This window comes from Pundamilia nyererei, unplaced genomic scaffold, assembly GCF_000239375.1.
Source record: "Pundamilia nyererei isolate P.nyererei 1_Seehausen unplaced genomic scaffold, PunNye1.0 scaffold00024, whole genome shotgun sequence".
NCBI lineage: Eukaryota > Metazoa > Chordata > Actinopteri > Cichliformes > Cichlidae > Pundamilia > Pundamilia nyererei.
The window spans coordinates 2763937-2781947 of record NW_005187425.1 but is presented as its reverse complement, the minus strand read 5'-3'; the positions used below and the strand labels follow the sequence as shown (position 1 = coordinate 2781947).

Here is an 18011-nt window from a genome sequence, read left to right as displayed (position 1 = left end):
ACACACACACACACACACACACACACACACACACACACACACACACACACACACGCACACTACTCTTCTTACATCTTCTGAGTTTCTGCTAGCTGGTTCTCCTGCGTTTCCAGTTCAGTTTTGGCTGTGAAAGAGTAAGAAAAAAAAATTATGCATTTGCAAATAGACTGATTTTGCATTTCCCTTAAAAGACAGCTCTTTCATTTATAGTGTGATTTGTATATACCAGGAGATTCAAGATGTCACCATTACTTAACTCAAAAGTCCTGCTCAGGGTCAACATCGAGCCATGACATTATTGAGTGTTGGATTGTATGCTGTTGCACAACTGACAAATGAGTAGTGGAGATTGCAGAACAAGTGCTTCTTTGTGTAATATTACTTCAAATGGAGACAGATGACTGTGTTCACGTTTGTGTGAGGTGTGAGGGAGTAGTTGGACATCATGGTGCACATTAGCAAGCAGTTCCAGCAGACCACAACACTTATCTTGGGGTGCCATCGGGATCATTTTGACTGCGTTATAAATTATGATATGAACGAAAAGCAGTCAAATGTGACAGCCTTGGTTAGACAAGCATCGCAGGTTAGTACTCATCAAATTTCAGATCCAAGGGCTGATTTTTCATCTCATTTTTTCAATATATCAGCAGTTGTAGAGTCGATCCAGCTGTGTTTTGTTGGTCTATATCTTCACTATGGTGCTGTATAACTGTCAAAAGGCTAGGCATTAAATTCTTGCTCAGATAACATCTCTTTTCCCTCAAGGTCAGTAATGTGTAACCTGCTGTCTTAAACTGTCAAATGATCAGAAATGACCTATGGCCTGCAAATAGCTTTGTGAGACAGATGACAGTAGATGGAACAGAGAATCTTTCCTGGCACAAACCCGTGTGCTGCTTTTACCCAGTTGAATATCTGCTTGCTTTGTGTAATTGAAGCCAGAACCACATCTAAAGATCTCAGACAAACCTGCTGAGAGGAGCACTATGCGTTATCATTCTAAAGTGCTAAATCACTCTGCAGCCTACAATCTTGCCCGTCACTGCAGATTGTCCATCAAAAATGATAACAAATTGATGAGAAATATGAAGTAATGCGACAACATTTTTAAAAAATGAATATAAAATATAATATATAATAGACTGTTAAATAACCTTTATCATGCCGAATGATTTAGTATCAAGTCTATATAGTTTGCTCTTTTCTAATAATCTTATTGTGATGTTGTTAAGATATTGTGATATTATGGGAGAGAATCAAACAAAAGAGGAAAACTTAAAAAAAAAGGTTATTTAAAGATATAAAACATCAGCATTGTTGCACAACATCAACATGTCTATCTAAAGTCAATATTTCTTTTTTCCATAATGTGCTATGCATTGATGTTTAAAAGTTTATTTAACATTCTTGGCTTATTTGCTTTGATTTCTTAGGTTGCAGTTAGTAGAAAATGTAGCAAGAGTATGCCATCAGTCATACTAGTAATCTTTACATTCATCAGAAACAGATTATCACATGGCCGGTGCTCTCTTGCTAGTCATATTGACTCCATCAAAGGCCTGCATGCATGAGAATTTGTGAAGTGAGTGGAGAAAATGGAGCTAGACCAAACAGCCAAGCTCCAACAAGTCCGCTCCCACTGTTATTCTGTGGTTAGTTGCATGGTCAGAAAATAAACAAAAGCGGTTTTAACTGTGGAGCCAGAAACGGTTTAACCCCAGGCTTTTTAGAAATTACAGAAATAACAAAAATAAGACATTTGGCTGTTGTTTCTTTTTTCACTGCTGCAGTGGAAGAACCTCAAGAATCCCGTCTGGAGCCTTGTGAGTCACATGTCCATGTTACAGTGCTTACATTCTGGTCTCAGAGGAAAAACCTCATCATTTGCATCAAAGAGAGAGCCCCCATATTTCTCTCAAACGCACAGAGAGAGGAACGGAGATGGGGAGAGGTGGAAATGGGAGAGATGCTTTCATCTGCAGACTTCCTTTAAAATGGACAGTGAGCATTACTGCTGAAGCACATATGCTATGTATTAGACTCTCATTTGAATACAAAAGCAGTTGGAAAGAGGCCTGCAAGTTGGGTCCTTCAGGAAGATTGGTCACAGTCAACTGAATGTACCCAGGGTCAAAGCCAGTGCTACATAAATAATGACTATTGGTTTGTTTTTCTAAAACAAGTGTTTAAAAAAAAAATCCAGTAAGTCTTACACATTTGAAGTAGACTGCAATAATCTAATATTGCTGCATGCAGATGTTAGATTACAGATAAAAGCTCAACTTCATGACATCTGGTGAATATGACAAATAAACACGATTATATTTTGGGTAGATTTTGATGCTATTTAAACAAAAATGCAGTAGCTTTTTCCTGTTGACTGAAAATTTGCAGCTCACAAATTTTATTATCGCAGCCACGGTACTCAGAGGCCAAACCCTTTGTTGTTTTCATCCAAATACCTCTAGGGCAAAGTATCATTATTCCAGTCAAATTCCTCTACATCTGAGTGCACAAATAAAGACCAAGTAATATTCAAAGTCTACTTAATGAAAAAGATAATTTTCCAAAGTCTGTTTTACGCCACATTATACAGTTCTCCTCTTGGCAGTCAATTTACAGCAAGAAGCTACATGACAAGTTCAAATTTAGACTTTTTTTCCCCCTTTGAGTCAGAGCAAGAGTGCTTCATTTTATTAGGCAGAGATCACGATTAAAAAAAACCCTAAACTGACTCCAAGTGCAGTCATGATCTTTCAAAACAGATAGGCAAACTTGAAACAACATCAGTAAATTATTCAATACACCCTGAAATAAACAGAGGTCCCTATGGAAACTACACTGACTGAGTCTGTGTGTGTGTATAGCAACTGTAAAACGGTATGAAACAGATCTTAAATGTGTTTGCAGGCATGGACAACTTGCATCATTCTGATGGATGAGCTGCGTCACATAGGCTCACACAAATCATTAAATTAAAGCATGCACTCTTAAAGTAGTAAATTATTTCTATGGAAAGGTCTGATACTTAACATGAAAATTCAGCTGCAGATCTGGCAAGGATTTTCAGCAGAAGAACAGTGTTTATGGAACTCCAAATACACTACAGTGACTATGTTTAAAGTAATGAAGGAACATATTAGTGCAGTGGTGTGGATTGTCAGTAATAGACGGCTATGGTACAGATACAAAGATACATCAAGCTTTTGATACAAAGATCCAAACATTGCAGTTCATTGTTGAGTTTAATATTTAAATGGAATTCACTGACAGTCGAGTCAAATAGACTGTAGACAAAATCATATTCAGTTGTTTTCTCACCTCGATTGAGAAATTCATCCATCTTGTCCTTGAATGGTTGCAGGTTCTCTTCAGAGGACAATTTGCAAACTTTCTCCGTTTCAGCAGAGCATGCTGAAATAACAAAAGATTAGAAGATAAGGGGGGTGGGGGAGTCTTCCAGAACAGAAATATTTTATCCACCATTGGCGCTTTAATTATCTGCAGTGCTCTTTAACCTAGCTGAGCTTGCTTTAATAAATCTCTACTGAATTTTTGCTGAATAAGTGTCTGCAAAGACATAATAACCCATAATGACTAATAAGTTAGCCCTAGCAACCAGGAAGGCCTGCGGTCTGATCCCAGGAGAAACTTATTGTTACGCTCGATCTGCAAGCATAACAGATACACAAGCTCAGCTCAAGGCCTTAGAGGTGGAGAGGCCATGAGACGCTTAAGGGAACAACGAGGTCGGGACTGGGCAAGTGGTAATTCATCGACCATATGGTGCCTCAGCCAAAAAGGCAAAGCAAGCTCTCTCTCCACTGCATTACTTGCTGATGTCCTTTGGGCCAGCCAAGGCCATTTCTACGCCGCCTACCTATCGGAAAACCCCTCTGGGAACTGTCATCGAAGCCCATGTCTGCTAGAGCACTCAGCTACCTCTGCTAGGTAATGAAGAGGTCTGCAGGTATAGCATGTGATGATGTATTTATGTATGGCCAGTATGTGCCACAGCCACTGGGGTCGAAAGTCAGTTTCCCCTGTGAGCAACTCCATCTTTATGAATTGCAAATAATGAACAGCCTAAAGAATCATTACAGCAGAGAAAAAACAATATTTGGCAATACGTTTTAGGCGTCTGATTGGTTTAGCAGCAAAAACACATAAAACATGATAGAGAACAGACCAGGTTTAGGGAATAGTCGATCAGGCTGCAAGTACACACTCACGTGCTTCATTTTGCTCAAAGATACACTTTTAAAAAAAAAAAAAAAAAATCACCTCTAGAGCAAGAATAATGAAAATGAGCATTTTCTAAATGCTGCATAAATTAAGATGTTTTTCACTCAGCCAGTGAGTTTGGCTTGTCATTATCAAATATCCAAACCTTTTCCTGTGATCTTAATGTGTAGTGACATAACATTAATACAGTTCTCCATTATCCTATTTTACTTTGTGTTTTTGCGTTCCCACTTAAGAGTTATTGTTCCACAAACTCCATGGTTTGTGGAATTATCACATAACCCCCTTTTTCTTGATTCAAGTTCATTCTGTGCTGACTTTTTAAATTTTAAATATAAAAAGCAAAACTAAAGCACAAGATCCAGAGCTGGTAAATGAAGCCAAGGCAAAGTGGGGAAAAAACAAAACAAAAAACGTGACTCTTTACTGCACCAAAAAGCATATTCTAGACCAGTTTTGCCCCTGATAACAACATGAAATAGGGTGAATATTTTTCTTCCACCTCGACTTCTTAATCAGGGGCATGACCTTTTTGACTGACAGGCCTCTCACAAACAGCTCGAGATTAAGCTGGACTTCTTCACTGTGCGTATCTGGTGCATGTGGAGCATTTTTAATGTATTATCTAAACACTAAGGCTTAGGTGAGTGAACTTCTGGTGTTTTTTTCCACTTAGCACTAATCAGCCAATGTGGTTGCACCTATGCAGTTTATGAATACAGCTTGCTAACAAGGGTAGCTAGCCTTAGCTGATAAATTAGCATTCCAACTCTTAGCAACTTCTAGGTCTAATAATAATAATAATAATAATAATAATAATTTGTGTCACCAAAACACTATTGTTGAGGATTAAATGCTGACCCTGTGTGAAAAACATGGTTAATAAAGGTCATTACTAACCATGTTACATGTAGTTTCCCCAGTTGCATCCAGATTCTTTTACTATTGTAATGCATGCAGAATGCGGTTGGGTATTTGATCGCTGAAACAAGTAAGTTCTTTCCTGAAAAATGGGTCATCTGGATGGTTAATGTTTCTCCTAATACGGTATATATTAATCAGCCTTAATCAAATCTTTGCAGATCAGAGAAGTATCCATACCATGTTCACTAATGCACCCCTACAGCATCACAAAAGCTTGCTTTTGAGCTATGCACTGAGACGAAGCTAGGCAGTCCCCTGACACTTGAGTCCTGAAGACCAGCATCTATAATTTTCAGTTGATTATGAGTCACAGGACAGTTTTCCACATTGCCTGAGTCCATTTTAAAATGTTTGGGTAAAGAGTTGGCACCAGTGATTCATCATCATGTTTAAAAATGTTTTTTCCTTGTATGGTGGTTTTAGTTAACTGTGTTTATTGACAATATATTTTGTAAGTGATTTTGAGCTGGTGTGCTGATTTCCACTATAGAATTGAGGCTGTATTTAATCCAGTGAGGCCAGAGTATCTGACTTTTTTTCAATACTTGTTTAAGTCTTCCTAAAACAGTCTTACTGTTCTTTTTAAGTTAAGAAATTTAATTCCTAAATGGCTTAACTATTTATCCATGCAGTGTATCACAGAGTAATAATCCCTTTATGTCTTTGCATCTGAAAAACTTACTAGTATGCCTTTTATATAGCCAGCTATGTTATTACTCTAATTAACAGTGGGTTCTTCAACTAGTTGTCGAACAACCCACACCACCCCATCTCTTAAAACATGTCACGAGTAACAAATTTAAAATGAGCACATATTCCTAAAATAGCATTTGTCTTTCTATTGTTTTCAGTTTAACGCAGGATTTAAATGACTTGCACATCATTTCATTGTGTTTTTATTTTATGTTTTACACAGTGGTCCAACTTTTTTGGAAACGTGATTATGAATAGCTGCAGTTATCTTCTGAATAGTCTCATATTTGTATTTTTGAGTTCCAGGACAATGAGGAGAGCCTGAACAGACTCTCTCAGTAGTAGAAGTTCCTTGACCTTTCCCTGTCTATATTTCTCTTTCTCGTTCATGACGACAATAAAGGTACGCCAGGTCCAACATGAGTCTACATCTGACAAGTAACATCTGCTTCCAGTTAGCTTGTCTGTACAACAAACAGATGCTATCTCAATGTTGACTGGCCTGTGCAATCCACACATGACCATAGCTGGTCAGGTCTGGAAAATTATTTTGCATTATGCAAGCAACACTTAAATTCATACATTTTTTTTTATCATATGTTGCATAAATATCAATGCAGTGTCATTTTAAACATGCTATAAGACTTGCAGTAATTACAGAACAACCAAGTTTACAACCTTGTAAGCATTTTGTAAATACTGTGTTTAGGATGTGCCCACAAGAAGGAAAACTATGGAATGTAAGTTTATCACTGTACCATTAAGGTCTTTCCTCAACTTGCGGAGATCTCTTTGAAAGTCCTCAAACTTCATCTGGGAAGCCTGGAAAAGGTCCAGGGGCTCAGGCAGAGGGTAGACACATGTCTCTTTGCCAGCATCCTGGTTAAAGACAACACACATACATGTGCAAAAACACACACACTGCAATGTCAAAATCAATCTTTCTCAAATGGAAGAGGGCCTCTCTATACTTTACACACAAGGCAAGATTTAAATAAATGTCTTGAGGGACCGACATGTACTTATCAGCAGTTCAGACATGCCAGAGAAGATGTCTAAAACTACAGCAGATAATGACCATTAAGCCGGGGTCACAAAGCACATGTCAATTCTCCTCATCAGCATTAGTGACAGGTCATAATGAGTGCTACAGCCATGTCATGCAGGTTGATTTTGGCAAGCTGCACTACTGAGTTCATCTCATCTGGAGAACCTAATTATTTACACTAGCGCTGCTTTGGATGCTGTGCCAATGAACAGACTGCAGGTTTGAACGAAGCCAGACCAAAGCAGAGTAGGAGCGGGAGATGAAGAGTGAAAGACAGAAAGAGAAGTATAAGAGAGAGCCCGGGAAAGCGAGAGAGGGAGGGAGAGGGAGAGAGAGATTTGTTTCTGCCGTAAATGAGGAAAGGGAAAATAAATAATTTGATAAAGGATAAGCCATGGTATCCTCTGGCAAGAGAGGAGATGAAAAGAGAGCTCTGGAAGGATTTCTAAGCAAATCAGACTAAAACAGAAAAGTGATTCGAATAAACAGGAACCAAAACATACCTCATCAAAGTGCCTTAAATAGTAAGCAACAATGTAGGACAAAAGACTCTGGGAGTTATCCTGAAAGAAAGAGAAAGATCCAAATAAATAAACCAAGATCCCTTTATTTATTAATTTAATCATTTTGGAGCAGGACGTTTTAATTTGTGCAGGGCAAACAAGAATGGAGACAGCAGCCTTAGAAGTTAGGAATAAATCATGACATTGGAAGAGTACTACAACAAAACAACTGTGCTTGGCTGGCCGTCATAACTTAAGAGTTGGTGGAAAGTTTGATGTTCTTTATGGATACCTTACTCTGTCCGCCACTACAAAAACACAAACCATTGCGTCCTTATATGGCAGTGCCAAGGGCACTCAGAGTCTGCTGTGATATTGAATCAGAGCAAACACGATTGCTTCTCCTCAAAATCTGCCCAGCTATGGTCATAAGGCTTGACCCCTTGGAGAGAATACCTTTGAAACCCTGTGTCCCATTTTAAAACTATTATTTTCCTATTTATATTTTACTGCATAATGTGAATTAAACAAAGCTAGACAGACCTCTCTTCTATACATTTTTTTTCTCCCCCACTTCTAATCCAGTCCTTTCCAGGTTTGTTGTGAATTACACATCTGCAGTTGCAAAGTAAGTGATGTTTGCTTTTACTCCAGTACTCACACTGCTTTTAACGTCCTTCAGTTTTGGCAGAATGTCCAAGGTGAAGCCGTCAGCCTGCCCTCGAGACCGATTTCCTCCGTTCATAAAATTGCCAAAAGCCAGCACCAGGCCGAGCACCTGCAATACGGCCTCACTACTCTGGAGAGTCTGAGGTGAACACACCACACAGACACGCGAGATGAAGATATGAAGGCTAAACCGAGTGACATGAAATAAAACAAACTGAGAAGAAGGCCAGTGGCTCACCTTGCACACTTTCTGAAGGATTTCAATTTTGCGGAGGATTGAAGTGATACATTCATGGAAGGTTGACTGAAAAAGGATGCAGAACACCCTTTCTGAGAAATTGGAGATTTGTGATAGCTGGAACAGAAACCTGACGAAGGACAAGACCAGTCAACTTAAACCATATATTTAATAGCAAGACATTGAACAGACTTAGTTTAGAGGGTGTATTTAGTTCTTACTGTTCTGGCTTGTCTAGTGGTTTGGCATCTTCCTTGCCTTTGGCAGATTTAATGTGCTTTTTAATGCTGTCCATCTCATCATCTTGAGCTCTCTGTCAAAAGAAAGTACACATTAAGTTGAAATAGAAATTGGTTACACTGTAACCAATTTCTATTTCAGCGTCATAACTGTAACCGTTACAGTTATGACGCTGACAAAAGGTTATTTTATTTTACTTAAACCTAAACTAAGCTAGCCAAAACACAAAGTGCCTCTACAAAAGCCTCGAGTCATCACTCATTTCTTGATACTGTGACAGGAAAATGCACTGGCACCATCTTTAGGATCATTGTCATTGCTGAAAATTGAAGCTGTTGTCAATCACATGCTTTCCAGATGGCATTGTATGATGGATCAAAATCTGAGGGTAATTATCAGTGTTCATAATTTCATAAATTTTGACAAGATCTTCAACAGTGCTGGCTGTAATGCAGCCCTAAACCATGACAGCACCATGTTTTCTTCAGTGTTGTACTCTCCTGACCTTATTCAAACATTTTGATGATTTTAACTAAAATTTTCAATTTTGATTCATCACTCCATGAGACCTGTTGTCAGTTCTTGTGCAGTTTGCATACCTTAGCCTTTTCTCCCTGTTTCTCTTTCCTAAGAATGGCTTCTTGACAACCAGACTGAGACCATTTCTGATGAGGCTTCAGAAAAGTAGATGCATCAACTGAAGTTCCAGATCAGTTTCTCAGATCCTGTGTCAAGTCTTTGGCGAATATTTATTTTGACTGTTTCTTAATTAGATGACTTTCAGATGAAGTTTATCTGCTCTAGAGGTTTTTTTTTCAGGCCTGTTTCTTTAGACCTGCCACTTTTGTGTCCTGAACTTTTAAATTTGTAAGCTAATACTACTTTGTGAATCAAGTTGTTGGTAGAAAATTTTTAGAAATGCTGGTTTCAAACTGTGTTAACATTGGCATTACTGTAGATTCAACTAAAGAAGTGAGAACAATTAGTTTTTGTCTAAGCCGTTAGTTTTTTTTTTGTTTTTTGTTTTTTAAAGTGGCTCACTGGAAGGAAAATATAAACAAATGAGGGTCGACTCAAGACTTTTGCACAGCTTGATTACAAGAGAACATGCATGGATATTGCTGAAACATATCTGTGTATGTATTTCCTTTATTTTGGTAAGGATCAAGGGTAGCGGTGTCACAGTCAGGAAACCAAAATTTAAAGAAAAATACTAAAGAAGAAAATCTGTGAAAAACCACATCTGTAAGAGAAATGGGTGGGACACTGACAGCACAGGAAACAGTATTAAGTGCTTTATAAAAGAATTTGTTTGGATATTACTTGAATCACTTTTATCCTCTGAGTCACACCCAGCACTCCAAAGTGGTGAAAACATACATTCAAATTAAAGTCCATCCCTTGGAAATAGTGAGCCTTTTTGTAATAGCTGAAAAAATACACATTAGAAGGAGTTGTACTTGGACATGTTCCCAAAACAGCATGTGAATGTTGAATGATTTTTGAACAAAAAATATCAATAGATGCTTCTTAGACGTAGTTTTGCAAAAATAATTGTACTGGTGTTTTTTCATTCCCCCCCCCCCATTTGATATCAGCTCACTGAAACTTTTGAATGCTCATCCATGCAAAAATTTGTTGCAAGGTGTTTAGAGGTTTTCTTGCACTTCAAACCCTGCAACATTTCAGTTGGATTGAAGTCTTTATTTGCGTGTCTTAGGCCATTCACAAACCCCTACCCTCCCTAATTTTCTTCCCTTTTGATGTCTGGAAGCTTTATCTCAAGTGTAAAAGAATTCTCAAATTATGTTTTGTACATAAACTCAACCATATGCCAGCCTATACAGTATAGGTTTCACAAATGCTAAAAGTATTGACTTCAGCCAGACTACATTCCTGACTATTATCCTGCTGCCAGGCTCTGGACCACAGTTTTATACAAGGTGGTTTAAAAAAAGCAAGCCAAAAATGCCCCTTCGTTTCACAAGAGGCAAAGACAATAGATCTTAATGTGTCTGACGCAGAGGGGCAAAACAATAAAACCATCTCCAGGAAGAAAATGTAAACTCTCTCTTAGTCCCTCCAGAGCCCTTAGACCCCCAAAGTCTGAGTCTCAGCAATCTGGCCTCATCCTCTGTTTCTCTCCATCCTACTCTGGGGTTTGGCCTCGGCATGGATCCTTGGAAAACATCAAACACCAGCATCAAACGCACGAAGGGCCAGATTAGTATTCTGCACACCGCTGCCTTCTGTCGGTGAGGGCAAGCTCTCCTTCGCCTTCTCTCGAGATGTTTTCAAGTGTAAATATATTTAACACAAAGCAGATCCTTTTCAAAGGGCAGCAGTGGAGCCCAGCAGTGTTTGGTGTAATTGGGGACAAGTAGGCATTAGCGTGTGATCTTTGAATTGCTAGGGCATGTTGTGGTGGTGGTTAGCATGAGAAATACAGTCCCATGTGGAATATCAAATGCAAAGTACAGTAGGATGATATTTGTGATGCCAGAATACTAGAGGTAACCAAATGGTATTCATTACGCAAGTTTCTAGTACAGGGCTAAACGGAGCCAGACAGGCCTTAATCACTATTTATGTCACTCAATTTTCAATGAAACTACATTTATGAGATACTTTGTACCTTGAGCTGCCAAATAATCGACCCCAAATGACAAGTTACATTGTGTAATGATATGTAAACTATATCTAGTCTTTTTTCAGAGCAATACCATGCAAAATGGGGTTTGAGGTGATCATATCTTGTTTAAAAGTTTAGGAGAGTCTGACTCACTGACCTCTCTGTTATCTACTACCAGCTGAAAGAAGTCTGAACTTGAGACAACTAGTCTGGGGCCAGATTATGGCTTGATATTAGAGGGTAGGGAGCAGTGTCCCGCTATCACTGTGACCCCTTTAATGACACTGGCTTTTTGTTCAAAGAACAGGAGTGGCTATAATCTGGAGCTCATAGACTAAGCGACTCTGTGTGCATCTGTCTTTATCCTCATACTGTACACTACGTGCAAATTTGTGTGGGTCAACATGTTTGTTTGTGAGCATGTTTGTGTGGGTGAGAGAAACAGAGAGTGAGGCAGAGAAGGCTGATCTAGCTCCTAGCACAGTGAGTGAGGGTGTAACCATTAGAAGCCCCTCACATTCCTAAAGACAGGCTGACTGTGCTGCCAACTGTGGTTTAGGGGGCTGGAGACCCACAGACAGGATGGAGTCTCGCAATACAAAAGAGAAACAATTTGGCTCTGCGACTCAATAACATAGCCTTAGGCCATAAGGGGGAGAAGCAGAGGGAGAGGGCTTGAAGTCTTGGGGTGACTGGAGAGGTTAGAAGACTTTTGATCCTGAGTTATGACACATTGGTTCATAACTACAGCTTGTCTCAAGCCACAGTCTCATTCCCATGATCAACATTATTAATATGCCTCTGGCAGCCAAAGGTCTAGGCCTCTCCTGTGTAGTTGTGCCAAAAACTAATTCACAGGAATTTCACAGCATCTTAAAAATGTATCACAGTTGAAATGTGGAAAACATACTCATTTTCATGTTCTATTATTTACTGACCCGACTTCGAATGGTCCCTGAACCATTTCTACTGGGGCTGGGGAGATTTCCTATCAGACGAGCTTGATGAATATGTATTTACTCTATAAATGGAAGTCTTCACAGCCAAAATGGAGACATATTGGGAAGTACTGATGACAGTTCTGTAATTCTTTGCTAATATTATATGATTTACCTTGGCAAAGCTCACTGTAGTCGGCTCTTTTTTAAAACCACATCGAAGCTCTGACACAAATCCTGGAGTTTCTCAACTATCATTTCCTTTGCACATGGGCATTACAAAAGTTGAGTCAATCAGATCCAGAGTGTAGAAAACATGTTTACTACGTAAAAGCTTTGGTTCCCTTCCAGGGCAGCAGACAGACCTACACATGACTGACGCTGTCGCCAAACAGCACACATACCAGTACAGTTTGTGGCTTGCCTGTTTGTTTTAGTATCTAATGCACATTTCCTCAGTTCACCCCTTTCAAGTGGAACATGGAATAAGACTTAGATAGAGAAATACGTTTGCAGTAAAGTGGCATCTCTGAAATGTTGCTACACAATAATGTAATTACAGATTTTTTTCACCCCTACAATTTAAACAAAAGTTCAGCCTTTGATAATGTTGGAAAGATATATTTTGATGAATGACATTTGGTGTTTTGTGGTTTACCCTCAGTCAAGTGAAAAATAAAACAACACTAACATGTGATGATTTCTTTTTTGCCATTTTGTTGATATCACTGCTTTATGAGTCTTCTTGGGTTTCATTCTATAATGGAATGATTGCTTGTTATTGATATATGGCATGAAATGTGCAACAATAAATCATTCTATTTGTCACTAGCAAGCTGTTCCAAACTCATACTTTTACTGCAAACCACACAGGAAAAGAAAAAAGATCAAGGTTTTCCCTGTGCGAATGCTGCCATCAACATCAGCCTGAGCTGTCGGTGGAGTTGCTTTGTATAATTTTCCTGGGCTGGTTGCTCAGCATTGTGTATTTATGCGATTCTGGATTGGCAGGAAAGTTCCCAAATGTATTTCAGCTTGGGAAATTGCCTTTTCACTAGTCTATTGACTCATTGAAAACCACTGTCCGCATGATCCTTTATCATCCTTCCTTTAAAGTAAAAACATTTGCAAAGAAAAATGTTATTATATTATTTTTGTGACCATATAAAATAGCTTTGATTCCAAAGTCTTTGTTGTTATACTCACATTTTCATAGAGGGCTTGCAGAGTCTCCAGATCAACAACAGTATTGTCCATATTTAGAACGGCTGTGGATGGAAAGAGAGGGTGACATGGTTAATGTTAATGTTAACACTAAAGCATGTCATGACATTCTTTTACCTTGAATGAACACCATTAACAAGTCAGAAATCAAACCAACACAAACAGACCGACAATTTCATAATCTCTAGTTTATACAGTGGTTCTTTTTTTGAAACAACAACTACAAACAAAGGTAGAATACCATTTCCTGCCGGGGCTGAAGGTGCCATGAAACAAGGACAAAAATGATCCCATGCCCACAAAAAGTGACACGTCGTGTGCTTTAAGCTGCACAGTTATCAGTTCTCATGACGATAGCATGCAAGGAGCCATAAACTAAAACATAAATATGGAGGTCTTAGAAACCTGTCAAAGGTACAAAGATCTGTGTTTGAACTCCTGTGTTTGAATTCCTGGTGTCGCCTTTTTGTCTCGGCGCGAGGACCTGGCGCCCTCGAGCATTAATCCTTTGAAAGTAAATGTTTAAAGACAAACAGAGCCCGGGGGTCTGTGGTGTTGAGGCTGAGGTGTTGCTGTACGCACAATCACCCAGTGCAGTGCCTGACACCTATATGTGTATTTCACCATGCTGCAGGGGCCCAAAATCACTCACAATATTTTGATCTGTTGATTGCTGCTGAGGTACAGGGGTGAAGGCTAGGGTCACAGAGGCTAAAGCAACTTTGAATCAGAGTTTGCTTAGATAATGAATACAGAAGGATGTTTTAAGGCTTTTACAGCACAGCTGAAAAATAAGATCAAAGAAAATGATAACAAATATAAAACTAAAGGATGGTCAAGCATGTGGAAATAGTCTGATATCACTTTCTCTCTGTAGGCAGTTCTGTCGCCTTTTTAATCTCGTCACTCTTCTTCTACAAGTGCAAATCAACTCCTTTTTTTTTTTTTTAGTTCTTCGCTGTCACTTCCTGACCTCTTCACACACTGTTTCTTCCAAACCCGCCACAAAGAAACTGCCCTTTTCCGTTTCTCATTTCTTTTAACCATTTGGTTTTCATTACTATCCAAACCAGTCTGGCTGGCTTATTTGACTGGAGACTGGTTTTTTTTTGTTGTTTTTTTTAGGAGAAAACCATATCGTCACGGTGACACAGGACCTCTTCTAACTGAAATCCAGACCCATCTGCCCAGGTCTATCCTGACTATCACATTTGACCCAAACATGGCGCCGGTAACCGCCATCTCTGACGGAGGCTGGTGGTCTAAAACTTCTCAGGAACGCCGACAGTGCACGGAAGTGTCCTATGAAAAATGCAGAGTGTGGGCCAAGTCTGAAAGCAAACAACAACAGCTGTGAGGAAAAAACAAAAAAAATGTCTCGACTTCTCACTGAGCAATTGCGCCGTCATAAAACTGACACAATCTAAATCAATGACTCAGAAGTTGTTTTTCTTCATGTCAGAGATCTCAGATTTACAAAGACTTTGCTAGTCATTGACCAAAATCACGAAACCAACAGGAAACGAAACTAATTCACTACACTGACAGGAACAATTACAAAGTTTGGGCAAATTAATCTCTCTTTGGTAAACAAATCGTCCTTTGATTCTTTAATTATCTGAAACCTCTAATAGCACAAGGGAACATTAGATCATGTCCGGAATGGGAAAACATTAGCATAGTTATTATACAGACTTTGGGGGTTTGTTATTTAAGGGAAATTGAGTATTTTAAAGCTATAATTATTATAATTATTCAGACCTAAAAATCAGTCAAACACATTGTGTAACACAGCACATATATATGCTCAAAAACACATTCAGGATTATTTTCTTTCTGCACAGAAGATGGCCCACTGTTATGTCAGAACAAGTAGATAATACTTGAAAGCAGTCCACCAAATCACTGAGATGTCCTTTCTCTGATCTCTTAGTGACATAGTGAAGTTTCCAATCAGTGCTAATTATGTAGTAGTGCAAAACTGTCCTAACATAGGAGATAAATAGTACTGATGAGCGTGGCCCTCTCTTGCCCTTCCAATCTTACCTAAAATGGATGCACCAAAGACTGACATTGAGACCAGAAATGCAGAACAACATTTAGTTCCACCAGATCCTTTAAAGATGCTGCAGATAAAACGCTCCCAGAGAGCAACTGTTTATTGCTACATTGCTGGTTTGTGTGGCACACATTTATTTTGATGTAACCTAACCATATGTCTTGTGCGTGAGGAGTTAAGGTTTGAAGCTAACGTAAATGCTTTACTGAGAGAAGATTGAATAGGATGGGGAGATGACGAGAAGTGTTTAGACACAGATGAGCAAAGACTGGAGAGCAATCAGAGAGTAACTAAAACAGGAAGACCATCTGTAGCCATCATCATCTCCAAAATGACTTCACTTTAACAAAGCCGCTTAGACAAGATGGTGACAACTCATCCGACAGAGTGTCTCTGTGAAACACGATGTGCATGTTAGATGGGGAGAGAATATGCAAAATGAAAGAGAAAAGAAACAGACGAGAAGAGAGATGCCTTTCAGCAGTATAACTTGTGATAACACCAAACACTGGAATAGCTTTGGTAAAAACAAATCCAATAACATTCTAACTTCACGGCAGACTAAAAAAGAGAAAAGATCTATACAATGGGGTTTGCTTATGTTCAGTGTGCAGAATTATTTCTTTTTTAGAGATGATATGGTATCAAAATGCTGCTTTTGTACGCTTTTGATAGAAATTCACTTTTGTTTGGAAGTTAGCATCTTCCCAACACACCTGGGGATGACTGTGTACTACCTTCAAACAGAGGAAGGAACCATCCTCGTGGCACATAAATAAAAGCATCTCTAGCTGCTCTCAGGCACAGTGGTGTTTTAAGCTCAAAGCCAATATCAGCAAGTAGTATTTACAACACTACAAACACAATAATGTTCAGCAGGTGAAAAGTTTACCACATTTCTTATTATTTTTACTTTGATTTTATTACTTTTATTTGACTGTGCTGTCTGTTTATCTTTTTAATCTTGTTTCTTTAAACAATTTCTTAACAGGTGTTTAACCCCCACAGTAGTTTTTATGTAAAAACAAAAGTTATATGCTATGCAGTATTTTACTTTCATTCATTAATCTGTTTTCACTAGAAATTACATGGGGTACGCTCCTGTTGTTTTTTTTGTTTTTGTTTTTTTTAATGTGCTGTATAATAAAAACAGAGACAAATAGCATGTTGACTAGATCCTTACCATACTAACATTTGCCAATTAACACAAAGACACAACCTGATGGGTTATAAAAGTATCTGGTCATGATCAGAAGTAGTGGATGTTTTATAATTCTGGTTTGATGTTGTCAGAAGAATGAGGTTCAAAAATGTTTCACTGGCAACTTTTACAACTGCTCGTTAATGTAGTTGTCTAATGAGCCAAACACATGGCAGCAACTCATGTGCATTTATACATGTAGGCGTGGTCAAGATAGCTCGCTAAAGTATAAATCACGCATCAGAATTGGGAAGAAAGGTGATTTAATATGGTATCATTGTTGTTACCAGATGGAGTGGTCTTAGTATTTCAGAAATTGCTGATATACTGGGATTCTACACGTACAACCATCTGTAAAATTGCAGGGAATTATGAAGTTGTGTCAAGTCTCAGTTACCTAGAAGATACTAGTATGCTAGATACTAGTATCAGGAGGCAAAAGGATCTCTACATTCTGACCATGCTGAACCTTGAAGCAGATGGACTACAGAACCAGAAACCACACTGGGTTTCAGCTAAGAACAGGAAACCGAACCTACATTTTGCATAGGCTCACCAAAATTGGGCAAAAAAAAAAGATCGTCTCGTGATGAGTATGGTCAAAATTTGTCATAAAAAAAAAAACGTGAAAACATGGATCCATCCTGCCTTGTGTTAACAATTCAGCTTGTTATTGGTGGTGTAATGCTCTGGAGGATGTTTTCTTCAGACACACGGGGCCTCTTAGTACCCAGTGCACATGATTTAAATGCTACAACCTACTTTGTTGCTAAGCATGTCCACTCCTTTATGACCATAGTGTACCCACCTTCTCCTGGTTACTTTCATCAAGATAATGTGCTCTAACGCTCAAATCACCTAAAAATGGCTTCTTGAACATAAAAGCGATCTCGCTGTACTTAAATAGCATCCTGAGTAACCAGCTTTGAATCCAATAGAGTACTTCTGGGATGTTGTGGAACGAGAGAGTCACATCATTGTGTAGTGCCATCTTATCAAAATGGACCAAAATCTCTAAGGAGTGTTTCCAGCACCTAGTTGAATCTATGCCACAAAGAATTAAGGCAGTCCTGAAAGCAAAAGAGTGTCCGACCCAGTACTTACTGTGTAGTGAATGTATCAAATTTAATAAAAGTTGTTTAGCCATGTCACCCAAAATCACAGACGTTAAAACTAGAACTACAGCAAAAGTCAAGACATCACCAAAATCCGTGGAATTAACCTGCACAAGATACCAGCTAATTTAAAAAGTGTCAGCTAAAATTAAGTTGTGAATTAAATGACTGAATGACAGGCAAATGAATGAGATTTCCCATCCCTGGAGTAAAACAGAACATGGCTATTAAAAAGATCAATAGCATGCCTTCATATGCGCAAAACAGCGGCACACCGAA

General features: G+C 38.7%; 1 protein-coding gene across 1 annotated transcript in view; it reads right to left on the bottom strand.

The window, feature by feature from the left end:
• fmn2a (formin 2a) overlaps positions 1–18011 on the bottom strand; it is a 39396-nt gene that overhangs the window by 3483 nt on the left and 17902 nt on the right. The window contains exons 8-15 of the mRNA XM_005727389.2: positions 13340–13401; positions 8545–8636; positions 8324–8453; positions 8078–8224; positions 7417–7476; positions 6624–6744; positions 3325–3417; positions 73–124 (exon numbers count right to left, since the gene is read on the bottom strand). Coding sequence (XP_005727446.1) covers positions 73–124; positions 3325–3417; positions 6624–6744; positions 7417–7476; positions 8078–8224; positions 8324–8453; positions 8545–8636; positions 13340–13401 — 757 coding nt within the window. The remainder of the gene's footprint in view (positions 1–72; positions 125–3324; positions 3418–6623; positions 6745–7416; positions 7477–8077; positions 8225–8323; positions 8454–8544; positions 8637–13339; positions 13402–18011) is intronic.